The following is a 25,645-nucleotide window of genomic DNA, read 5'->3' on the forward strand; positions in this document are numbered from 1 at the left end:
CACAGTGGAAGGAAAGGACTGAGGCATCGCCAGTGGCATCTGCCCTTGGTATTAAAAAGCGGAAAGGAGGTCCTAAGAGAAGGAGGCTGCCCAGATAACAAGTTGAATAATAGGAAAATCATCTTTATACTTTTATATAAACAGAGGTTAAGAAATAAATTATAGACTCGGTCACAAATGTTATCTCTGGCTTCCTTGGGTATGTGAATGAGCAAAGTCTCAGCCTGCGTTTTTCCACATGGGACTCTCCCTCATTCAAAGACTAGATGTAAATAGCACTCCTACTTTTGTTTGTTCAAGATGTGGTTTTCAGAGATTTCCACTGCTCCAAATGCTTCTAAAGCCCATGCCTTCCGGTCACCTGTTCCTCCTCTCCTTCCACCTCCTCCTTCCTCCACTGCCTGTCAAGGACAAACATCATTTCCTGTCAAGGACAAACGCAGGCTGGTGTTTGTTGTACTGTGAAGGGCCTGAGGAAATGAGTAACATGCAATCAGATTGAGAGGGCTTCCTACCTTTGTCATCTCTTTCTTAATGGAGCATGGGCGGTCATGGAGCAAGTCGGAGATTTTATTATGATGCAGAAATAGTATTTCTTGCTCACCAAACACAGCCCAGTGTGCCCTAGCCTTTCCCTCAAGTTCTCGTTTGTTCCCTAACCAAGGCGACCACTCCTAAAATAACATTCTTTTGAAAGAAGAATTTTTCTTCTTTCAGCTTTCTAGGAGAACTTTTAAGGCGCGTTCTATGGAAAAAAAGTCAATGTATCACTTATGGTAGTGATAGGACAAGGAGGGTAGTGATAGGACAAAGGGAAATGGTTTTAAACGGAGACAGGGGAGGTTTAGGTTAGATATTAGGAGGAAGTTTTTCACACACTGGAACAGGTTGTCCAAGGAGGTTGTGGATGCCTCATCCCTGGAGGCATTCAAGGCCAGGCTGGATGTAGCTCTGGGCAGCCTGGTCTGCTGGTTGGTGACACTGCACATAGCAGGGGGGTTGAAACTACATGATTATTGTGGTCCTTTTCAACCCAGGCCATTCTGTGATGATTGCATTAAATGTTGTAGGTAGATGCCACTGACCTAAGCATCCCTTCTCCTCTGGACTACTTCAGCGCATGAAACTTTCAAGACAGGGCTGCAGATGCCTTTTGTGTTTCTTTGGACAAAAATGCTATTTTCATGCTGCTGAAGATTTTTTAAACTCCCCCACAGTGAGAGACTGAGCCGAGTTTAGCAGGCCGATATCAGACTGAGGTGCGTCATTCAATCTCAGGCCTCAGGTATATGGTTGAGGCGTGCTTTCCTGTGCCCCAACAGTCTCATGCATGTGACAGTGCCAGCTGTCTGTTAGCATCTTCATTCTCTGCCTGTGCCTGTTGGCAGGGCCCAAGCCTGTGGTTTCAAAGAAGTTAAGCAATTACTGTCAGGTGACACACTGTTCCTGATGCTGTGATGATTACAGGGCATTGCTTTGTGTGCATCACATCCTGAATGTGGCCCTCTCATCTGCCACACATGCACCTCTCTTGTTGGAAATAAATATAAATTTACAACAAATTCAGGGGAAAAAGTAGATGAAATGGTAGAAGAAAAATGTTTGGTTTTTTTTTCTTTGAAGCTATAAATGTTAAAATCTCTATTTGGCGCCTCAAAAGCTATGTTGTTCTTGCTTGCTATCCCGAAGACCTTTGCAAGTTCTGGACAGTCTCAGAAGACACTAATGATGTTTATTTTTCCTTATCCTAATTCTTCCTCTCTGGGAAAGTTCATCTGGTAGTAACTACTCCAAGGAGAATTTGTTTGTCTCTGAAGTCCGGACGTAGGGCCCAGTGATCCCATGACCCCGTTCCCTGCTCTGATATCCTTCCTACTGTACTCTAACAGCTCTGGTTGTTGCTGTAGGTTTCATAACCCTCTAGTAAACCTGAAGGAAGTTCAGAGTTGTACCAGAGGTGTGTGCTGGGTTAGGTAATCCAATGAGAGCTCTTGAGTCTTTCAGTGAGCTCTGCCTGCCATTATCCACAGAGGTGCTGCTGGAGGTGGCCATGTCATACTTGGCTGCCTTGGCTTTCTGGTGGGCAGCAGGCCTCAGCCAGCAGAGTCCCATCTTGCATGGGGTCATGACAGCTTCTCTGCATGTGCAATTTGCTCTAAGGTATCAAATGGCTCCTGTAATGAAAGATTTGCTGCAGTAATGGTAGTCAAGCAACAGTGGGGTAACCAGTAGGAAATCAAGTCCTAATTAAAAAACAGGAGCTTTGTCAAAACGCTGTGATAATACACAATTTTCCAACCAAGTTTTTCTGCATTTAAGTTAGAGACTAACCCATTAGAGAGCATGTCTATGATTTTGGAGTGACAAAATAGTGAAAGAAAGAGCCAAAATTTAAAGATGCTCTAATCTCACGCAGCTGTTAATCAACAGCACATAAACTAGTAATGCTGCCCTCGTTCTGGAGGAATAACAGCTAGCAAGATGTCTATTTATGGGAAAAAAAAATGAGAATGTTAGGAAGATTGATTTTAGACATCTTGTTAAAACTTCCAGGCTTAAATTTATAAGCCTTCCTCATTTGTATTTGGGCGAATTGCAGTCCTCTGAGGCCCTGTCATAGAGCATGTTTATTTTTCTGTTCTTCAGAAGAAAAGCGTTAAGTATATTTTCTGCTCATGGAAAGTTGTACTTCATGCGTTTTGCAGTGGCAGTCCTCTGGGTAAGGCATTTTATGAGAATCAGAGTAGTAACTGCAGGGTGGGATCTTTCATGTTGCAGTCCTTCTCAGCTCTCCTGCTGATCTGAAACGCCCACTACAAACCAAAGGCTTGGCCCCCCTTTCCTGTGCTTGCACTGATCTGCCTGGTGTACCTGGAGTAAATATTCTTCTCTTCATCTCCTTTCTTCCTTGTTTTTCACCTTTTTCACCGTTATTTCTGTAATTTGTAAAAAAAGGGCTTGCATTAAGTCATCTTTTGACTTTGTGGATGTTGCTCTGATGGCTATGGCAGTAGTTCTGTCTACGCCTAAGGAAGGCGAGAAGTCATAGCTCAAGCTTTGGTATGGTTTTCCTTTGCTCTCCATGCTGATACTTGTGTGTTTCTCATGGTTCTCTTTCAGTGCCTTTAAAAGAGCTGCTCTAACAGTAAATCAGGCCTGGGAATGTAGCTTCCCTGCCCACACATATTATAAAGGAATTATCCTTTTTCATGATGGAGAGGGGTTAATAGGAGTTGCAATGGCCTCTGCTCCACTTGCTTCCGCTACCCGGGAGTGTTCTTTGCTTAGACAGACACAATGCCATAAAAATACTCTTTTATCATTAATTTTCTTCCTTTTGGTTTGTCCACCAGGAGTTCTTCTCAGGAAGAGTGTATCCTGAGGTACGCTGGGGACAAACTGTAACTGAAATGTTTTTCTGTGTGACAAAAGAGAAAGCTGGGATCCAGGCTCTCACCACCACTAACCTCTGTACTCACTTTTATCTGCTATGAAAACTGTTATGTCAGACACATCCTCCTTTTCCCTGTTTGTCTGAAAGTCTGTGGTCGTGGTGCAGATGCTACAGGGATCAGAGGAACGGGAGCCTGAGTAGACTGAAGCTTTGTAGTCTTACAGATCTTTGGTTTCCCTTTACTTCTACCTTCAAGCTCAGCAGGAGGAAGGTGACTCTGCTTTACATCACAGAGGAGATTCCTCCACTTTTCACACTGGCTCCTTCCTCTCATCCACTGTACTCACTGCTGCCTCTGAACACCTGGGGACCACACTGCAGCACAGTTTTACTCCCTTATGTCTGAGAGGCTGAAACAGATACTTCGTGCAGTGGCTTATGGTAACTGTACTCTCAATTTTTATTCACTGTTGTAGAAGGATGTCTACAAATTAATGTGAACTGAGGATCTTTGGTCCTGGATCTAGGCTCAATGGATCAAACATGGTCTTTCACTAAACTTTCACTAAAACTGGAGTAATTAAAGAGCATAGGCTTCGAGAAAAGATTTGAAACTCAATCCATACTGTAAAATGGATTGGTCTCCACTGTCTGTTTGGTGTTCTACTGTGTCAAAAATTCCAATTTAAATGATACTCTAACGTATAGTACTAAAAACTGATCTGAGTAAACTTGTCTAGCCCAGAAACTTTAACAGTTTTCTGGGCTTTTCTCTTTGGACATACAGCCCTGAAGGAGAAGGCGGCACAAAAGAATGAGCAACTGAGGATATAATTTAAGGAACATGGCTTCTGTTTTGTTCTTAATCAATGAAAACCACTTTTGGTGGTGGCACGTCATCCTGTCTTCCAAAGAACTGCAGAAAAGCACCCACTCTTCCCCAAAAGATCAGGCTCTGTCCATGCATGGCTGCCGTGCCACACTTCAGTGCCACCTCAAAATGAGTGTCATGACTTTTTTTGAGCAGTATGAGAACACAAAGCCAGACTAAAGAAATACCCCAAATATCTTCCCCACACACCGCCACAAAAAAAAAAGAGAGAGAGAGAAAGAGGAAAATAATGTTGAGGGTTGCTGAGTGTAGTGGGGGTTGCTCCTGAGCTTGGATAGGAGTTGCACCCATTGAATTTATGAAGACAGATGGGGACCGCTTGGCGATCACAAAGCTGGGAGAGATGGGGATCCAGCCAGCTGGTGCCCACTCCCTGCCGCTTCCTGCCACCTAGTGGTCAGTGTTCTGCCAGTCTTCTGCTCAGCAGTTTGTGGCATTAGGAAAGATGGTCAGAAGAGAGGCAGGATGCTGTGTGCTCTGGGGGAAAAATGGGCGAAGCACTACAAGCACTCTGCCCTCTCCTAGCCAAGCGACCCCAGCGGTCCTGCCCTTTTGAGTGAGACTTTACCCTCACCTAACTATGTGGTGATAACTATTAGTCTAAGATGGTGAATTTGGATGCTGTTGCATATTATATGAGGAAATCTGACTCACAAATGCAGGTAAGTGGGTTGGCCTAACACTTCGGTCTCCTATTTACCCATTCACTGGAGCTGAATAAGTTGTTCTTTGTCTACACTTGTGGTACGCTGAATGGGTTTCAAGTGTATTATTTTTTGTTTTCCTGGGAGGGCTTTGATCTGCATTCAGCCGTTGACACTCAGTGCTGCCTATTCACTGTATACAGAAAGCAATCCAGCCCAGTTTCAGTCTCCAGGGTGTTGTTTTTGCAAGCCATTTCAGATTATCAGGGTTTTTAATGCTGTAAGAAGGGCTCCCAGAAGAAATAAAGTGCTTAGACACACTAATCCAAAAGTTCCACCCATGCAGAAAATGAAAGACAATTGTGTTCTTTACGAGCCAGGTACTTTCCACCTTACCCTTCATAGTAATGAGATAAAGCAAAAACAGGAGATGGATGTGTCTTGTTAATTTGTATTGTCTTCTGCTCCTCCAGCTCTCCACTCCCAGCAAAATCAGCACATCTAGCAGCAGAGGCATGGAAAGGCAGGTGGTTTCCCCTGCTCACTTCAAGGTGGCATCTGGCACCTCCCTGGGGATGGGACATCTGCCTGTGAAGAGTCAGCATGCAGGTGTTCAAGGCACAGGTGTTTACTGCACCTGCCAGGAGGTGGAGAGGTCATGGACTGTTGTGGCCAGAACAAGGACCTCTTGCCCATAGCAGCTCAGGATTGTCACAACTCCTGCCAAAATAAACACATAGTCATTGCAAATTGGCTTTTCTCTGTGTAAAGGATTTTCTCAGCCCATACCTCCACTGAGGTTATGGCTTTAAAATTGATTTTATAAACTATAGTCAAAGCTCGCTAACGTAATACCTGTTTTCTGGAGCAAGAATGCTGTTTGTAAATCTATGAATTCACAGTCTTTTATCTAGCATGGATGAAATAAATAAGGAATTATTTGAGAGATGTTCGCAGACCCAGAGAAATAGGTTCTTACAAGGTAGCAACTTTGGGTTTTCAGGCATTGTGCCTGAAGAACATCATCAAACAATCTGAGAGCTCAGAGAACAGAAGCAGGCTTGTTGGTGGGTCTGAGAGTGGGCTGAAAGATCTGGAGTCACTTAGTCTAGAGTGAGATGTAATGTCTTCAAATGCATACCTGTAGAGAGGATAGCAGTAAATGTCCTCTGCGTCAGCTTGAAATACAGTAAGAGGCTTTAAGTTCTTGGCTAAATGATTGGAAAAGTCTCTATTTGTTGTCATGATAAGATGCTGAATAGATGAACTTGAGTGACAAAGGAATGTCCATCACCGAAAGTCTTGAAAAACAAGTTAGAGAAAGCATTGCTTGCAGTGTCCTCAGTATTGGGTCACGTGTTCTTTCCTATGCTTTTTTTCTCTTTTCTTTTACTCTATAAAATAAGTGATTTCCTTAATTTTACAGATGGAGATTTAAAGATGTAGTGTTAAAAAGCACCCAGCCCTGAGCATCCTCATGTGCTTCTAAAGCTGACTCCAGCTGGAGTGCTGGCCAGAGGGCCCCTTGCCACTGAGATATGAGATCCTAAGCATAGGCCTCAGTGACTTTCTCAGGAATAGATGTATCATACTTAGTGTAAGAGCCAGGAATGTGTGTGTATGGCTTTCAGGAAGGCAGTTTTGTTTCATTATTGGAACTGATAGCCAGAAATAGTCTAATTTCCAAGCAATTAATGCCCACATTTCCTAGATATGAAATGAGTTCATTTTTGTGCACGTTGGGCTATGTGTTACGACAGTTACTTCAAGAATGAGCTATGTTTCTTCTCTTTTTTACTAGGGAAGAAGTTCCCGGAGCTTTCTGTGCTGGTGAAAGAGGCAGCTGTGCTAATTCTGATACCGAGTATTCTCTTACAAACTGAGATGCTGCAAAACTCCTCAGAAGAGCAGAAAAGGAAGACTTACACCTCTGTCTGACACAGTTAAAATCTCTCCCTGTGCACTTATCAGCTTGCATATCTCTGTGAAACTCTGTGCTTCAGCGAGGGCTACATCACTAGGCAACTACTGCAAAGAAACATGAGTTCTACAGGATTTCAGGGAAGAATTCTTCCTCTACTTTTGTTCACTTCTGAGTTTGCTTCTTGGCACCCTCTTCCTTAATGTGAGGTCAGCCAGAGTACTTTCACAGTTTTTCCTGTCTGTTTTGTCATTTGTTTCTGTTTCGCAGGCTTACAGCTCCGAAGTTTTTCCAAGAGAGAAGAGAAACCAAACTGGAAGATGAGAGCATTGCACAGGCACCAAATGCTGTTTCTGTTCAACCTTTGTTTCATCGAGAAAAGTGGGTGTCTAAAATCAAAGCACGCATTACTTCCCATCACTTGTAATCTGAGACTAGTGTTTTAGTGGAGTCTGCTGCCAGACTACAGAGAAAAGGAAACTTAGTGGATCACCAGGTTTTTCAGCCTCTGAGAAAGATAACCAACCAAGGTAGGCAACTGTGACACCCCCAACAGGGGCACTGATAGTGCTAATGTAACCACAGTCTTCATAAGTTGAGTTTTCCTTCCCACTCTCCTGCTATGACAGAGGCTTCATGAATTTCTTGAGAAGATAGAGGATCTACTGAAGTTACCACTTCTTTCAGAAAACCATGGCTGTCAATGACTAAGGCATGAACAAAGAAAGCTAAATCTATTTTATCTTATGTTATAAAATGTAAAGGAAATGATACTTCCATAATGTTTTAGGCCTTTCTGCAGAATTTGTGAAAATGCAGAAGAATGGTGTTAGATCCGGAATATGAAGTTTAGGTGGGAGATTTCTTAGTAATAAACAGCTTTGAAAAGGAAGAGAGTGATTTAGCAGGTGTTGCCTCTGCTTCACCATCCTTCCTGTAATTCAGAAATGCCAAAAGATAGGTGAGTTTCTCAGTGCACACTGAAGGTCAACAAACCTATCTTTACCAAGGCTGACATTGTTCTAGTACAGGTTAGAGGAAAGAAAACAAATGTGATCTGCTAAGCCTGAGACTACACCCAGAAATCTGAGCAGTGGTTTTATGATTATCCTAAGCTGTGCTTGAGGAACAGCTAACTGTGAGACTTACATACTTACTCACAGGCAGGTGTCAGATGAAGTAGCTGCATGGATGCTGGCCATGCTGAAGTGAATGGTGCTGAGACTTAATGAAACATGGTCACAGTTCCATCTTTCTGTCATTAGATGCATGTCAGTGCGTCTGACTGCTTGGGGAAATGCTCTGCATGCAGTAGATGTGCTTTCCTATGGATACTACCCCAACTGGGAGGGGCAAGTAGTCCACAGAAGATATTATTATCCACAATTACGGATAGAAAGAAGTAAAGGATGGTTATTAATAAGAAGCTCTCATCTGCAAAGAAAATTTGGTTTACCTGTGAGTAAAAGCCACTTGGCTGTAAACCTAGCTGCCACATCACTAACTTAAGGCAGAAATGTTACTCTAGAACTGGTACAAAATGATCACTCACAGATTCTCAGGTACGGCTGATGACATTTCATGCCCAGCATATTTTGTGCTCCAAATTTCAGGTGACCAAGTGAATATCCTCTCAATATAAAGACTAAAATCAATGACACAAAACATGTATAATTAACTATACAAGGTTGTTATAAAATGAAGTCCTCTGTTTCACAGACCAAGATTCATAATAGTTAGAAGCTAAGTCTCTTGGTGTTTCCAGTATTGATTTTTTTTTCCCCCATTTCTTTAATTCTACTACAGTAATTATAGAGTCATAGAATCAGAGAATGTCTTGAGCTGGGAGGGACCCAGGAGGATCACTGAGTCCAACTCCTGACTCCACATGTGACCACCCAAAATCCAAACCCAATGTCTGAGAATGGCGTCCAGAATGGTGGCAGCTCAGAGCCATTCCCACTGCACTGGGCAGCCTGTTCCAGGGCCCCACTGCCCTCTGGTGAAGAGCCTGTCCCTAACTCCCACCTGACCCTCCCCTGACACAGCTCCATGCCATTATAGCATGGAGATTTCTGGAGATGTGTGTCTTTATGGGAAGGGAGAGAGGAGAATAAGAATTTGAAATTAGTGTTCAGGCTAGGTAGTGACTTGCTGTTGTTAGGTGATCTTCCCATGCCCTTTTTACATTCCTACGTGAAACTGAAAGGATATGTATGATGTTAATACCATTCCACTACCACTGACGCTTGCAGTTGGAAACATTAGGCCTGAGGGCTTAGTTCAGCTAGTTCCTAAGCATTTTCTTTTTCTTTAGGCTTTTTGTTTTTTCATTGAAAATAGTAGTTGTTGCTTAAAACTCACTCAAAACCAAGGGTTCTTCACCTTGCAAATCACTATCAGTACTGAGGGGCATGAGGCTGGTTACATATCGAGCTCTGTAGCCATCTCTGCTGTCCTCTAGGCTCTGGTGGTCCTCCTTGGGAACCCTATTCTGTGCACCCGTTCAGATCTGCCTCTTCTGCTTTCAAAGAACTGCTTCTGACTCACCCCTGGCACCATCTGAGCACTTCTTACTGTCTCTGGTTTCCATTATCCCTGGGATGGCATTTATTGATCTGAAATGGGCTACAGAAGCAGAGCTGTGGAGATCACAGAATGGGGAACCTGCTGCAAGGAGCCGAGTGGGGAGCAGGCTGGGCATGGAAATGGAAACTTGCCTCTCCCCTCAACCTTCTTGTGCATTTGGGCTGGTGGTTTGGGCTGGTGCCAAGGCTCAGCTCTAGGTCCGTTTTCCGTGTTCCTTACAAGGATGTGGGTTGGAGGGACACCCAGGAAACATTAGCAGTTGTCTGGAAGGAAGGTCCTAGCTGACAGCCGTGTTGTGGTGTGGGGCTTGGTGCTGTATCTCAAAACATCCCATGTTACCATCAGTCTGTGCAACCCCTCTTCTTCCAGAGGGTGGAAGAAGCGGTACCTACAATTCAGTCACAGCAGGCCATAAGGGGAATGACTCAGGAGAACCAAGGAACAAACACCACGTACACCATATTTCTTTGGGTTTTGGGCAGACTCTTACCATTTTGTAGAATCATAGAATCATGGAGTGGCCTGGATTGAAAAGGACCATAATGATCATCTAGTTTCAACCCCCCTGCCATGGGTGGGGTCACCAACCGCCAGACCAGGCTGCCCAGAGCCACATCCAGCCTGCACACTCTTATAGGGGGCAAACAGCAGGAAACCAAGCGATGCAAGGCAATGCCTTTTTCACAGAGGTGCAGACTTCAGTTCTCACATAACTATAGCTGTCACTCTTCTTTCTGCACTCACCTCACTGCCTGCTTACTTTATGATGCAAAATGTGCCTCGGGATATTTGCGGTGATGTTGGTGAAAATATTACAAAAACAGATAATTGGAGAATCAAGGCTTGGCAAACTGTTGTTCGATCTGGCAATATAGCAAAGTGTGTCATTTGCCAAGAGCAGTCTCATCTGATAGACTTTTGGGACCAAGAGCTGGCAAATGAGTAAGCCTCACATGATTACCTTTATTTTTGCTTTATGAGCAAACAAAATTCAGAGGTGGAGGGTATAAACAAAGAAAGTGAAACTGGGAGAGTTCATGTGTTTACGGCCTAAGAGCCCACACCTTCCACTGAGGCTTGTAAGAGGCTTATGTGCTGTGCACATAAGGTTACTTTGGGAGGGAGGAACTGGGTAGCACAGCTGCATCTGCCTCCCATACAGAAAGAATGCTGCTGGATTGTGATGCAGCATAGTAATGTGCATTAACAGACCTTCAGCTCCACAGACTTTACTCTCTTCCTTCCCTGTGGATGGGTGTGTCTAACTGACAGCCGCCCAGCTTTGTATTCTTTGGGCTTCCTGTATATGACTGTACGTGCAACATATTCAGTACAAAAATAGCAAAAGAGAATCAAGAAGTAGTAAATCACCTGGTAAAAGCTGGAGGTCATCAGACCATGTCTTACAGAAGGTGCACAGGCTTTGTCCCCCACAAAGCAGGTCCCAGCTTGTTTTGTTTTCTGCAGCGTACAAAGGCCATCTACTGGGCCTTAACACAACTGCTGTTAGGTGTGATGTCTTGTGTAACATCACTGAGCATGGCACTGGGTGATTGGATGAATGTGCAAGTCCTTAATTGAAATTACTCAATCACAGAATCATTAAGGTTGGAAAAGACCGCTAAGATCATCTTGTCCAACTGTCAACCCATTGCCACCACGCCCACTAGCTGTGGTACACAGACCTTCTATCCACTGAGCAGTTTAACTGCACTGGCAGAAATAAAAACTCTTCTGTTTCTTTCAGAAGACTACAAAAACTGGTGCTGCACTTGACCTGATTGGATTATTTGTAACTTAAGTGGCAGGTGTTGCACCTTAAATGGCAGTTTCAGTCAGCACCTTTTGTTTCCCTCCTTCAAAAGACATAGACTTTCAGTGGTTTTGATTTAAAAAGAAAAAAAAAGAAAAAAAAAAAGAAAGAAAAGGAAAAAAAGAAAAAAAAGAAAAAGAAAAAAAGAACCAACTGTAAGCTCCAGTGCTTTGCTTTTCTGTGCTGGCACATCTGATGGTGAGGTGGCAAGGTGCTTCCTGTTTACCTACAGAAATCTCATCTTCCAAACCAAACCTTGATCTCTGGGGACCCCTTCTTAAGCCATGGTTCGGCCTTGATCTGAGAGTGGAACACAGCATGTTCAGATTTCTCTAGCATTGCAGCTGGTGGCTGTGCAGTACTTCTCACAGCTGTGCTTGGCCTCCTTTGGCTGTCAATCACATGGGCATTGTTCTGGGGCAGAGTCCATGGTAGAGTGCACGATGGGTGGAAGATAGATGTGCCACAAGCATAACAAATGATCTGTTTTATCAACGTGACAGGGTTAATGTGTATCTGATAAAAAATTTGGTGTTAACTGGAACTGTGCAAGGGTGAGAGATGAAGAAGCTTGACTTCCTTCCATTAACTGCACATCATCTGGTGCGTTATGTGCACGCTGAGAACTGGACTTCCACTCTTCCTTTTCAACTGTAGTCTGAATTTTTAACCATGTTGAAGACTCTCTGCTTCTGCAAACCTCTTGGTGCAGACATTGCTAAATGTAATTTTTCAGACAACTGCGCTGCAGGAGCAGATGCATAGTATCCAAACTATAATGAAATAAGTGCAGCAGAAGAAGGGCACAGGCATTCTCCTCAAAGTTCAAATGACACTTTGGTCCTTACCTCCTTTTTATCTTCTTTTCCACAAACCTGAGCACGAAGCATAATCATGTTCTTGTGCTAGTGTTGGGAGGAAAGCTTGGCCTGGCGCAGTTGTGCACAGCTACTCATGAACAGAATGTTTTTATTCAGTCTGTGATCAGTCACTGCTCAGCATTTGTTATTTCCATGGACTCATCATGGACAAAAGGAATATGCATTAACTTAGCTAACCGGTCATCACACCAGGAGGAAAAAAGAGAACACTCTCACACGTTATTTGTGTGACTTCTTAATAAAAGGAAAACAACCTTTTCCATTTTCTTGCCTGTTCCCCACAAGAAGCAAACAAATGAAAGTATTTACATAATTTTAGTTAATACGAGGATTGTGCGTTCATGGTGTTCAAGGAACTCTGCAAGGAGATGAACTGGAATGAGAAACGGAATCCTGGTACGGGTGTTCTTAGAACCTCAGAGAAAATTTCTCCCCCGGGCATATTTAGTATGTTTATATTTAGCATATTTATACTTTGGAGGAATTAATTTGGCTCAGTATCGTCTTCCTCATGGATTCCTTTTATATGTTTATGACCTGAGAATGCCCTCCCTTCTCCTCCCCTTTGCCTCTGTTTAAACCACAACAAAAGGTCAGACTGGAAGCAGAATCCTGGGCAGAGGAAGAACAGGAAAGCTGTCTGTGTTTCCTTTTATTCCTCCATTTAAGAGACGAATATCCAGTGCAATTACCCACCCATCTGCATGACACAGGCTGTGTTTTGAATTCCTGTCTGTAGTGGGGGAGCATCCACAGGTTCTTCTAAACAAAAGGAAAGCTTTCCCGGGAGAGAAAGGAAAGGTATTCTGGATGGAAGATAAACCTGAGAATACACACAAAATGGCTGTTTGGTGAAGTCTGCCGTATTTATTTATTTACCTTAATAGAGGCATATTCTATAAATTCATTTTCTATAGAGAACTTCCTTCTCTGGTATTTATTTGTAGAAGCAGAATGGTTTAGTGAGGCATATATGAGGACATCTTGGCTTTCAAGTGAAGCTGGGATGGAAGGATCATTAGAAGGTGAGTTAGATGCTGTCTCCTGAGCATTACGTTGAGGAACACTGTCATAAATCTTGTTGACAGGCAAGAGCTGAGGTGGGCTAGACATGGAACAGTAAAGTGAGGAGCTTTCATCTGTATCTGGAGTTGTCCCATCAGCGTGGGATGGAAGAGCTGATAGCCTTCTGACCTGCAAAAGACAGAACAGGGTACAGCTCTGTGCACAACTGGCTATTGCCTGTGCTCCTGCTAGATAGATAAGATGTGGGTAGGAGTCTGTTGGCCTTGCTGTATCCCTTTAAAACTGCTTTTGAAGATGGGTACATTGGACTCACCTGATCACTGGATTTTCTTTTGATATCTGAAATAAGCTAGAAATCATACTCGTGTCTCTAGTCTTTCTCCACTTCCCTTCCCAAACTCAGTCATGTCTTTCCTTGCACGATTTCAACTTAAGGCAAAACTGATTTATCCTCTTGAGAGCTCTTCCATGCCACTCATTCACGCTCTTCTTTCCAAGCCTATTAAATCCTCATTTTCACCTCCAAACCCCAAGGTATCTTTCTGACTGCCCTTATTCTCCTATTTCCAGATCTCTGACCCATTACCGTTTTTTTTTTTTCTTTTTAAAAAATTATTCTCCAAATAAATCTCTCTTCTTCTCCCAAATCTGCAAATCCATCTCTCTCTAAAGAAATCCTCTTTTGGCATCCATTTTTTTCCAGCCACTTAGAACTCACTGCTTTCAGTTTTCTTTCCCCCACCTTGTCTTTCAGGAGCACTGCAGTCCATTTGGTGCCCTTTGATCCTTACCACAGCTTTTCTTGTGAGTGACAGCTGCCAGCTCCTGTCACATCTTTTGCATTCTGCCTTCTGCTCATCTAATTTCTTTGGAACCAATTGCAAGAATTGTGTGAATTCGTGCCAGCCACATAGCAAAGCATTCTTCTCAATCATTGTACTGACCCTGTGGGTGACTTTTTGTCCTGTACAGTCAGAACTAGGTCAACAGAGGTGCTTCAGGTGCCTAAACTCCTGCTGGAATGGTTTTACAAATTAATGCATTTTAAAAGGAGTTTAGATGCTTAAAGTACCTTTGTGGCAAAAATGCTGAGTTCTTTCCCTTCAGCTCAGGCAAGGTGATACCTCATGCCAGGGAAGCCATTCTTTCCAGGCAGCACAATTAAACCTGTCTCCAATCCTACTCCACATTTTAAACTATGCAAAAATTTATTTTCACTACGTGGTTCTACTGGACATTATCAGGTTTCAGTGGTGGCAGAATTTAAGCATACCCGGCTCTCTTGTCTCTGTGGTGCTGATGGAGTTCTCTTACGCTTTCCTAGGAAGAAGAAAAAAAAAGGGATGTTTCAATCAATCAGCATTGAGAAGATGCCTTTCTGCTCACAGAGGCGTATAGATTACCAAAGCAGCCCTTGCTTTATTGAGTACTCCCCAAAGAATAAAAATCTGTCTCCAAACTATATTTAGGGATTGTTTCACTGCCAAAAGGTAGTCAGCATAAAATGATTTCTTATAGAATGTGTTTCTGTGTTCCTCAGAGCTTCTCTGAGTAGGAACAGATAAATTCCTGCTGTACTTGGGGTTAGTTGTCTTTCTATGCAGTGAAATGGAAAGAAAAAGTATGGAAACATCCTTAAGCCATCCCATGAGAAAACAAATAATTGATTGCTTCACTTAATGAGATGTGGGGGACTCCAGGATTCCCTATTGACTTCGAGCATGGAAGCTGAGTAAGAGTTCCTGTAAAACGGGAGAGATTAATACTGCAACTGTTTGATAGCTCAGAGGGACAAGTGGGAATATAAAATGCAACTGAATAGAATTTGATGGCATTGATGTGGCTAAAAGTCTTACTCATTTGTAACTTGATTGCTCAAAAAGCCAGGAGAAAAAATTCCAACTATTATAAAATCTGTATATTTTACTTGCTCTTTACTTTCACACTTGTCTCTCTGGAAGGGAACAAAACATGGAATAAATTAAACTTTTTGAAGATTCATTATTTTAACCTGCACACTTGACAAGGACAATTAATTGGGTTTTCATTAAGCCTTGAATGAAACTATAACTATGGAATCATATACACAGTAAGGGAATATTATATTATAAAACTGCTCACCATAGTACCTCCTTAGACTCCAAAACACGCATATGAAGATGAATGGACAACATAGACCCACGGGTACTGAAGCATAAATAATGTGCAATGTCTTGTGTTTTCCATGTTCTTTTGACTTAGTAGAGGCATCTAAAACTGCATTAACATGCATTAGCATAGGGTAATATTTGACTGGAGATTTTAGCATTTGTTCTTTCCGATGCAACTGGCTTCTTAATGTAATTAAAACATTCTCTAGCTTGGTACAGCATGTCATGAGATAGCAATCTCCAGGGACATGTTAGCAAGTATGAAGATACTAGAATGAAAGCTGTGTGGAAAAATGTTGCTGAGGAATGATACATAGCACAAGACCGACAGAAACAAACAAAGGGTCAGAATTAAAGCATAGCTCTAAGCGTCCAATGCATTCTAAGATTAAGGTCTTTCTTCCTCTTCTTTTACTGTAGTATTTGCACAGTAGACAAAAACAACTAAAAAGCTTTCTGATTGATTGGATCTTGACTGATTTGAATGGACAAGCCTAGAAATGAATGTTGTTATAGCTTATGCACATGGTATCATTTAGAAGATATTCATTTTAGGGGTCTAACTTTAAGACCGAAACTCATAACAGTACTGGTTGCTTCGTTTCTCTTAAAGAGGAAACAAGAAATCAGAACTTACTTTTTGATGAAGGTGTGGTGATGTTTTCAGACTTTTCTGAAAGAGAAAAATAAGACAGGGAAATGAAACTGCAGCCTGACAGTTTGCACTGCATTTGTGTTCTCTTCTCCACACACTGAAGTGTCAACAAACCTCACCTTCAACCTGGTGATGGAAGAGGGAACAAAATACAGCAAACAAAAGCTGCAGTGATTTGTGGGAGGGGGAGATGAAGTGTTGGTCTTCCACTGCTGACAAAGTGGTTCTATGTCTCAGGCCTCCTTGGTACTCATATACATACATTAATAGAGCACATACACTGAGATCTATGTCACCATTTATTCATGGTGTGATAATTGTGAATATACCATACTGATACTCAAGAATCTCTGCTCTTCTTGCCTCAAATGAAATCTGTATCGTGGAAGCTGGGAAAATACTGTGCCTGATAGCAGATTGTAGCCATAAATTCTGGTGTTGCTGTTTCTGCTGCAACTTTTCCTGTGGCAAAAAGTAACAATGATTACAAGTCCACTAACTTATTAGAAGAAATGGCAACAGAACAGTTTTATAACCACACAGTCTTAGTTGGACATTACAGATGTGCAGAGTGCTTTCTAGCAGCAGAGCAATGTTGAGGAGGGCAGATGTGGTTCACCGTAACCTAGACTTCACAACTGGCTAAGTTAGTATCACTTGTCCATTACTCCCTGAGGGTATTTAAAGCTCAGTGATCTTTTCTGTTCTTGAACTTCTTGGGTACAAAAATATACTTTCTCTGATCTAGCAGGTGGCAACTCACAGGGGGGCTGAAACTAGATCATCATTAAGGTCCCTTCCAAGCCAAGACATTGTATGATTCTATGACTCTCTATTGCAAAATCAGTCTCAACAAGAGGCTTGAATTGCTTTGTTCTCTTTACTGTTGTGTTGCCTCATCAATTACAAATACATGCCTATTGGCATTCTGTCTAGTCATATAGCATATTACAAGGCTGTCCTCTCATAGTCTTTCTTCATTTCAGCTGATATTTTTAAATTATTGAATAATTCATTAACGGCCATTTGATGCTTTGCGTTTCTATTCCAGATCCTCCTTTTATTTTTCTCTTTTTCTCTTTCCCCAGCACCAAGAGACAGGATAGAAGCATGAAGGTGGTAATTAACCACATAGCTGATTTTGGACTGTTACTATGCTACCAGAAAAACATGCTGGGAGAAGCCATCATCCACCGTGAATGAGTTTTCTTGTATAAGGAATCCACTTGTTTATGAGACTCACTTTAAACAATAACAGAATCACAAAATCACAGAGTTGTAGGAGTTGGAAAGGACCTCTAGAAATCATCGAGTCCAACCTCTTCTGCTAAAGGAGTTCCCTGCAGCAGGTCACACAGGAAAGTGTCCAGGTTGGTTTTGAATATCTCCAGAGGAGACTCCACAACATCTCTGGGCAGCCTGCTCCAATGCTCTGCCACCCTCACAATAAAGAAGTTCTTCCTCATGTACGTATGGAACTTCCTGTGTTCCAGTTTGTGCCTATTTCTGTTGTCCTGTCACTGGGCTCTGCTGAAAGAGTCTGGCCACATCCACTTGACTCCTGCCCTTTAGATATTTATCAACAATGATGAGATCCCTCTCAGTCTTCTCCAGAGGGAATAGTCTCTCAGCCTTTCTTCATAAGGGAGATGCTCCAGGCCCCTAATACTCTTTCTGGCCTTTCACTGGACTCTCTCAAGAAGATCCTGTCTTTCTTGAGTGAGGAGCCCAGAACTGGATGCATACAGAGTGGCCTCACTGGGGCAAAGTAGCTGGGGAGGACCTCTTCCCTCAACCTGTTGTCCACACTTTTCAATGAAACCCAACTTTTAGAGTCCAACTGGTCCCAGTATTGTTCTGGTAATGAGGAAGAGCTCCAGAGTGAAAATGTTGGACTCTGATTATGCTTTGCTGTCATTCAGCAGCACTCATCCTTCCACCTCTGTCTTGAACAACTGTGTGACTGGTCTTTCCTTGCAGTAATGAACTAGACAGTGTATAACCAAGTAGTTAGCAATACAGATTTTGTTCTCAGAGTTTCTTTGAACTTTAGTTTCAACTAGACAATCCCTGGCACCAAATCCAAGAAAAGAAAAACATGAGAAAAATCGTGATGTGTGGGGATTGGTTATATATTCATAAAGCCACTAATCAGTTTCTTTTCTCTCTCATTTTTGTTAGGCTTTCTTTGTCTACTTTCAGGTCTTATCTCCATATGAACACTGATAGCAGATAAATCAAGACAACAGCTTCCTTCATTTTTAGGAGTTTTGTTAAAATTGACTTTCTCCCTCTGACATGAATATCAGTTTATATCTCAATCAAATCTGGAATTGTAGTTTAGAGAGAAAATACATAAAATATGTGTAGAAGATTTTCCTATGTCATCCTTCTCACAGACACTTTCTGTTACTTTTAGATTTATTTCAGATTATTGTTTACTACGCAATCATTAATAATTTACAGAAGTAAAGGCTTTTGTTTGGTAGTGATTTGTTATAACTGGAATAATGAAAATAATTATATGTATCTTATCTCCAGTTCTTCAGTTTTGTAAAGTTCTGCTAAACTCAAGTGTTCAAGCTGTAATATATCTCTTTTACTTTGGGTCTTACCATTGAATGACCTGACCTTTTAATAAAGATTTTTGTTTCCTATGGTGCTTGATTTCTTTGGCTAAGTAATAAAAAGTGTGTGACACTTAAGAGCTTCCTACTTCCCTACTCTCTCTTATAGTAGAGTGCTTATGTAATGAAGAGTGATTGCTTGCAAGTCCAGAGAAAGAAATCCTAAGCATATCTGTATCTTCCAGTTGATGGGTATTAAAAAAAAAAAAAAATACCCAAACTGCCTGTCAGCCTTGGGAAGATAAAGAGGACAGAGCAGTGTGAATGAATTCATCAGCAACAAATGACAGCAAACTTGTCTGATTTCCCTCTGTGACCAAGTAACAGACATTATGAAGAGTCAAGCAGCCGTATCTATCTGTCTGTCTGTGGTATATCTTGACTTCTGTGGTATTTTTGAGGCTGCCTTTGACAATTGTTACCTAGATGTATTTTGATAACATGCTATAGTTGAATGCACAGTAGTTGCAAAATTCTAAATAATTAGACCAGAACAAAGTAAAAATGAAAGGCTGTGCTATTGGAGGTTATATATTGAATTGTTCCAAGTCGGGTTTTGAATTTTTTTTTTTGAACTAATGACTCAGTTGAAGGAAAAGAAAATATCTATTAAATTTACAGACATTAGAAAGCTGGCAGAAGTTATATAGGCACTAAAGGACAGGTTTTGACTTCTGTATGATCTTGATAAATTAGGTGTTTTATAGAAAGACAGGTGATAGTTCAAGAAGACAAGTGCTAAATACTAAACTTTTATAGCAAAGTGATTGGTAATGCAAAGACTGAATAAGAACAACAGCAGTATAATTAATCCCCTTGACATCAGATGAAGATTAGTTGTATAGGTTGTTGGAAGGGAAAATGTCTTATCACTGCTTGTTCTAAAAAAATGATTGTTTTGCACTGGTCATTGTAACATAGAGTAACACTCAGCAGCAGACCCTCTCAGAGAGAACTGGGTTCTACTGTCTGCGCAGAAAGGCTGAGGTTACCTTAACTGGAGACTGGAATCACTTATGCATGTTCTTGCGTTGATACCACAAGAAATTTCCCTCCTTATGATTTCTTGCACTGCCACCAGTTAAGTTGTAAGGAGCTAATTCTACTGCTGTCAAAGGATTTCCTTGATGACAATTTGACTTTAAAAAAATCTTCTGCTGCAATTGAACTTACTTCATATTACTTTTGCTGATAATAGTATGTTTTCAATAGAGTTCAAATGACATTTGCTAGTCAGTTTTTCAGCTAGGTTAGCTTGATTAACATTTCCTCTTTTTTTCCCCCAATACCTATACCAACATGTGCCAAAATTGTGTTCCTTCATCATCTGATGGTGGGCATTCATCATACTACTATAATTACAACATAATCAGGTTTGCTAAAATTAGATTTCCAGAGGAAAATTCCCAGCCACTACTGGGCCTGAATTCAATTTTCTGTCTTTTTTCACAAAGTCACCTGTGTAAAACATTTTAATCTTCATTTCCACCTGCTGCTGCAGGTGAAAGTGTTTGGTGACCTGCTGCCTATTAACGCTAGCAAATAAAGCCTCATCCCCTCTCCCTCTCCTTTCAGGGACAAAAACTGAAGTGGATGGAGGGGGTAGAAAGAGAGTGGTCTGAGAATAGTGTAGTTGTATTCTTAGGAGAAGTGGCTTAGTTGATTGTAAATTGATATAGTTGTAGTTAAATTTTGTGAATCCCTTAGAAGTAGCCTGTGGATAGCAGGTAAGTGCTATTACTTCCTTGAGTGATTTATTTATTTTTACTTTCTATCAACCAAAGAGGAATCTTTTGGACTTGTTAACCAAGCTACTGGTTGTTTTTTGGTGCACGTAAGAGTTTATAGGCTGCCCTACAAAAGGAAAAGGCTCCTCTTAGAAGTGTAAGATGATTGGGCTTTAGATTGCTTTTCAGTCTTCCTTTTTCTTTTTTTCCTTTCAGTTACAGAGCAATGATGGGAGTATCAAAAATAACTGCAAGTTTTTTTTTTTTACTTCTGTGACTTGATAATGATTTATAGTTGAACTATTTGGTTTTGTTTGTGATCTTTTGCTAGAAACAAATCTAGTACTTTACATATATTATAAGTCATAAAATCAGGGACCTTCTAGGAAAAAAAATTATTAAAAAAAAAAGACACTTGTTCAGCCTTTAGAAAGTTCTTAGTTGGAATTGTTTTGAAACTCAATAGAAATTAGGATAGCAAAAGCGTTTTTCTATAATCCACCATCTTCAACAATTAAGTGTGGGAATTCATAATGAACATGCCCTAAAATCTCTTGTTAGCTTTTCTTCTCTCGCAGTTCATCTATATATAGTTTTAAAAAAGAAACAGAAACCTTCAAGTAGATAAAAAGCAGTAGAAAAAAAATTGCCTAAAACCAAAATTCTTGGGACTCTCTATACAGAATAAGATATTTAATACAAATTTTAAAATATCTTTCCTGGGTGTAGTTCTAAGGACCACTGAAAAGGAATAGGTCTTAGGGAAGATCTGGGATTTAAATAACAATATAAAAACATTCCTTAGACAGTAAGGGATGTCTTTAACAGGCAGTGGGGGAGGAGGGAGAATCAACACTTAATTAGTGGATAACTTTTTGTTTTCTATTTATTGGTTGCTATTGGAAAGAAACACTCAATAAACCTCAGTAAATGAGAGTAAATGTAGCTCTGAATACTTTTCCCCTGGCAAGGTAATTTTTTTTCTATCTTGCTGTGGCGTATGAGAAGTCAAACTTGGGGTAGTTATCTTCTCATTAAAGACTGTATGCGATTTCTGAAATAAATTGTTCTTTGTGGAATGTTGTTATGAGCTGAAACTAACTACAAGGTTTGACATCGTCTGAAACTTTCAGTATTTTATATCTACGAGTGTTCATGATGAGTATTTGAATGGGCAGTTTTCAAGAGGGTAAAAGAATCTGTAACGTGAGAGCTCTGTAGATCACTTTCAATCTTACAGAACTTGAAAAGATTCAGATTGAATAAAAGCAAATTCTCTTTTAGATCGCTTGACTGTTCTTCTGGATAGGCTGTGGCAAGTCAAGCTCAACTGCGCCTAGAACTAATTTTACAGGTAAGGAAAACTTTCTGTGTAGTGAACTGCCAGGATAAGGTTTTCAAACAAAAGTGTGCACTCTAAACTTATACAATAATGAAAGACTCGTGACAATACTGTAATTTTATCAATAGCAATATATTTTTTTATCCTCATGCTCAAGGGAATGATGCAGTAGTCATGGTGTTATTTATGAAGCAAAGAGAATGGGGATAATGGAGACACCTTTCTATTTATCTGACTCAATTCATCGGAGAAAAATAATAGCTAAAAATTGAGCTTTCTAATCTTTCCTTTCTAAAGGATGCCAGTCACACCTCCTCATCTAAGATCGTGAAAGAATTCCAGTAAATTAAGAGTTATTAATTGAAATTTTGTGTTCTTCTTTCTCCTTTTAAAGAGGACCAAGAGATGACATAGTATGTGTGATATATTTAAAATGAATTAATTTGTTGTTTAGCTAATAGAAACTTAGCTTTCATTTTTGCATTTGCATTTTGCTTATTTTTCCCCATGTTCTAAACGCAGCCATATACTTTTTATATTTGCTTTGCAAACAATGAAGAGCTTCTCAATTTCGTAGATGTTTCTTTTTCTTAGCGGTGATAACACTTGTGAAGCTGACCTGTGTGCTGAGGCAGCTGTCAGAACTGCACCTTTATTTATTTATTCAAAACAATTTCTTGATGAAAGTTGTAATGTGATGTAAAAGCAGAGAGCATGCTTTGATGTTTTGACGACTGAAACTTGAAGTTGGCAAATTTCAGTATAGCTGAATGTTAGAATGTGCCAGCTGTCCTGCATGGAGGGCTAACGGGAAAAGTGATGTTTATAGGACCAGTGGGCATGTGTGTAGAGACTGGCTGAGCTGCTCGGGGTGGTGGAAGCCTTGCTCGGTTTTATTTTCATCAGTATGAAATACAGCATTGACTTTATATATTCCAGACATCAACAACCACTGTTGGTGCAACTGGATGGAAATAGCCAATGTTGTCATGTTTCAAAGGAGGCAGGGTTTGACTGAGCTGAAATTATTGGGGCTGTGGAGAAAGGAAGGTCCATATGTAAACTTATCAAAAAAACTTGTTTGCCTCTTCTCTAATTTAGCAAAGATTTGTTTGTCATTAACTTGGTGTACAAAATCTGTCATCATCAACTGTTATGATAGGAGTTTAGGAAAGCTTAGATAGATTGACAGCAAGCAAAGCTTAAATAACTTGCCTTCAACTTGCATCTTATTTAAAAAAAAAAAAGAGAGAAGTTGAACAAGCTTGGAAAACTTGTCTAAAATATAAATATATTTAAAAAATTACATCGAGATGCTGTGGAGACTGGTTTTCAAAGACTTTTCTGCCTGCAATGCTTTCATAAACATAATGATAACTTTGGTGTAGATCGAAGAATAAAACTTGGTGAAATAGATTCTATGTAAACAGAAGTCGTACAGTAAGAAGTGCAATAAAATTAGTATTCAGTTTTAAAAACATTATGTAGGAATCTGGCAGATGAGTCTTGGGGTTCACACACGTATTAATGAGCTGAACAGTGGAGGAAGGTGTCTGTGAGGACCTGATAGCTCAGGCAGTCATAATGAAGTAAGCAGAAGTAGTAGTTATCTCTTACAAGATAAGAAGACTTTTGCTGAATATGAAGAAGGTTTATTGCTGGATACATCACCTTCAGAAGCATGTTTACATTTGATTTTCAAATGACTAAAGCAATTCAGTAGCCTGGCTGAGTGAGCTCAGATGACATTCCAATTAAACAGCTGCATCTAATTGACCTGGTGATTCATGTATTCTAAGCCAAGTATTTGAGTTTGCCTTCCCAGATACTCTGAATGATCACTTAACCTTTCCTGTAAGTATTTTTGATGCATTTTGTTCATAAAAACAGTATCTGATGCTATAGATCTGCAGAATCGGTCATTCATGTCAACTAAGCTTCACATAGCTCACACTGAATTTGTTATTTTAGCAATGCCTTGTAACAAGTGTTATTTGGATAAATGTGTTGTTTGAAATACCTGAAATATACTAAGAGCAGATGAGAACATCCACTCCCATAGCTATAACCCTTAATGTAAGACTACCTTCCTTTCAATACCAACGCTTGTTTCCTGGGTGAGAACAGCGTGGAAGATCTAGAACCAAAATAATGTCTGAAGTAAAATTAATAGTAGGGGTGAACTGAGCACATTGTGGTGCTCACATCACTTTGAACTAGGAGGGCTTCTCTCATTAAAAATGATGGGGGTTCTAAGCTGAAAACGGGATGAAAATTCATACTGAAATAAGCTAAATGATGGAAGATGCATTTATTTATGCAGTAAGGACAGTCTGACTGCAAACCAGGTTGAAGCAGGTAGAAATCCTAGATTTCAAGCAGAGACTGAGTACTGTCATCCCACTTGAGGGCAGAGCCCACCAAGAAAGATGCATCTGGTCCTCAGGTGCTAGACTTGGTACCTAATAGTTCTCAGTCATTGCCAGAATCATCTTCTTTAATTACTTCAGGAGTCTCAGATATGGTAATAAAATAAGACATACCTTATCTACAAGGTACATGAGGAATTGGTTTCTGTTTTTTTTTTCCTTTCAATGTTCAACCATACATACAGTAAATAATAAAACCACAACTTACCAGAATCTTGATTGTTGCTCTGAGCCAGCCTTACTAGAAGGCTGTACAACAAGATCCATCTTATCAACATGACTGGAGGAGGCTTTGTTCTCGGGACATAGTAGAGGAGGGTTTCCTGTGGGTTTGAAGAGTGCAGCTCAGATGGCCTCTTGCATCCTGTTAGGTTCACCCAGGGTATGTATTTGAACGTTTCCTTTTGTTCTTCTGTTAAGACAATGCTGAGAAAAGGGGCAGGGAAGCAAAGTAGCATGCAAAAAATCTGGTGGGTTATGCTATAGTGTCAGTGTAGCTGAAATGTGAACTGCTTGGTTGTTTCGCGACATGTCGGAACTGCTCTGCAATTCAGGGTAAAACATTTTTTTACACTTCTCTGGCTCTGCTTACTCTGCAACAGAGCTGCACATTGTTTTAGTATGGTTCTTCTGCATTTGAGATTTTTATTTCACAAGCAGCAGTATGCCAAAAAAAACAATGCAAAATACTATTTTAGAGTTGTTTAGTTCTTATGTATTATTATAATTCAACCTTAGTTACATAGATTAAAATTAGGAAGCCAAACAAATCAGCTGTTCGCAGCCGGTTAGAGATCAGAAAGATGTCTCAATTTTCATTAATTTACAAGTCTGCACTATCTTCAAGTCTTAGCCTTCTTATGACATAGAGACAAGCAATCTAGATTTGGATTCGGGCTGCTCTTTTAAAGTATGCATTACCTTGTTCTTTTCTTCTTTTTTGCTTTCTGAATGTTTCTAAAATATCTGCTTCTCAAATATTCTAACAAATGTAGAGATTCTTCATAAAATTAGAAGCAAACTAGAGTTAAACAGGAGTTTTGTGCAGAGTAGCTATTGCTTTTGCTTATAATGCACATACAACAGCTACAAATAGAAACCAGGAAAGAAAAAAATGCAGTTACAAAATTCTATCTTAAAATGCGTGTATTAGAGAATGGTTTGGGTTGGAACTGACCTTTAAGATCATCTCGTTCCAGCCCCCCATCTAGACCAGGTTGCTCAAGGCCCCATCCAGCCTGTCTTTAAATGCCTCCAGGGAGGGGGAATTCACAACCCCACTGGGCAACGTGTTCCAGTGTCTCACCACCCTCACAATGAAGAATTTCTTCCTAATATCTAGACTGAATCTACCCTCTTCGAGTTTAAAGTTGTTTCCTCTTGTCCTGTTGCTACATGCCCTTTAAAAAAAAAAAGTCTCTCCACAGCTTTCCTGTAGTACCTTTAAGTACTGGAAGGCCACTATAAGGTCTCCTTGGAGCTGCCTTTTCTACAGGCTAAAGAGCCCCAGCTCTCTCAGCCTGTCCTCATGGGGAGGTGCTCCAGCCCTCTGATC

The 25,645-nt window shown here is 40.7% G+C and overlaps 2 protein-coding genes across 19 annotated transcripts in view; one reads left to right on the plus strand and one right to left on the minus strand.

Annotated features, from left to right (window-relative positions):
* The window catches only part of CD200 (CD200 molecule), a 44,339-nt gene extending 25,717 nt beyond the window's left edge, over positions 1 to 18,622 (plus strand). For 12 of the 17 annotated variants that reach the window (XR_006939036.1, XR_005858799.2, XR_005858802.2 and 9 more), the window contains 2 exons: positions 6,732 to 7,381; positions 17,054 to 18,622. The gene's annotated coding sequence lies outside the window, so the exon portion shown is untranslated. The remainder of the gene's footprint in view (positions 1 to 6,731; positions 7,382 to 17,053) is intronic. The other 5 variants (XR_005858809.2, XR_006939039.1, XR_005858801.2 and 2 more) reach the window with 4 other exon arrangements.
* On the minus strand, positions 12,982 to 24,469 carry BTLA (B and T lymphocyte associated). 2 transcript variants are annotated; one of them, XM_429579.8, is made up of 5 exons: positions 24,299 to 24,469; positions 15,948 to 15,983; positions 15,282 to 15,416; positions 14,434 to 14,480; positions 12,982 to 13,328 (listed from the first exon to the last, which is right to left on the minus strand). In XM_429579.8, exons 1-5 carry the CDS (start codon positions 24,366 to 24,368, stop codon positions 13,002 to 13,004), a joined length of 615 nt encoding a protein of 204 aa, XP_429579.6. In that variant the 5' UTR covers positions 24,369 to 24,469; the 3' UTR covers positions 12,982 to 13,001. The 2 variants fall into 2 exon arrangements, with proteins under 2 accessions (XP_429579.6, XP_046757593.1); XM_046901637.1 differs by lacking the exon at positions 15,282 to 15,416.
* Between the last annotated feature and the right edge of the window lie 1,176 nt (positions 24,470 to 25,645).

Source organism: Gallus gallus, chromosome 1, assembly GCF_016699485.2.
Source record: "Gallus gallus isolate bGalGal1 chromosome 1, bGalGal1.mat.broiler.GRCg7b, whole genome shotgun sequence".
Taxonomy (NCBI): Eukaryota; Metazoa; Chordata; class Aves; order Galliformes; family Phasianidae; genus Gallus; species Gallus gallus.

Bases quoted from the DNA above. Each gene is read 5' to 3' on its own strand.
- BTLA (XM_429579.8), bottom strand. From the start codon at position 24,368: ATGTTGATAAGATGGATCTTGTTGTACAGCCTTCTAGTAAGGCTGGCT. The intron at 15,984-24,298 runs GTAAGTTGTGGT...TTTCTCTTTCAG, and splicing joins GAGCAACAATCAAGATTCTG to AAAAGTCTGAAAACATCACC. The intron at 15,417-15,947 runs GTAAGTTCTGAT...ATGTTAATGCAG, and splicing joins CACCACACCTTCATCAAAAA to TTTTAGATGCCTCTACTAAG.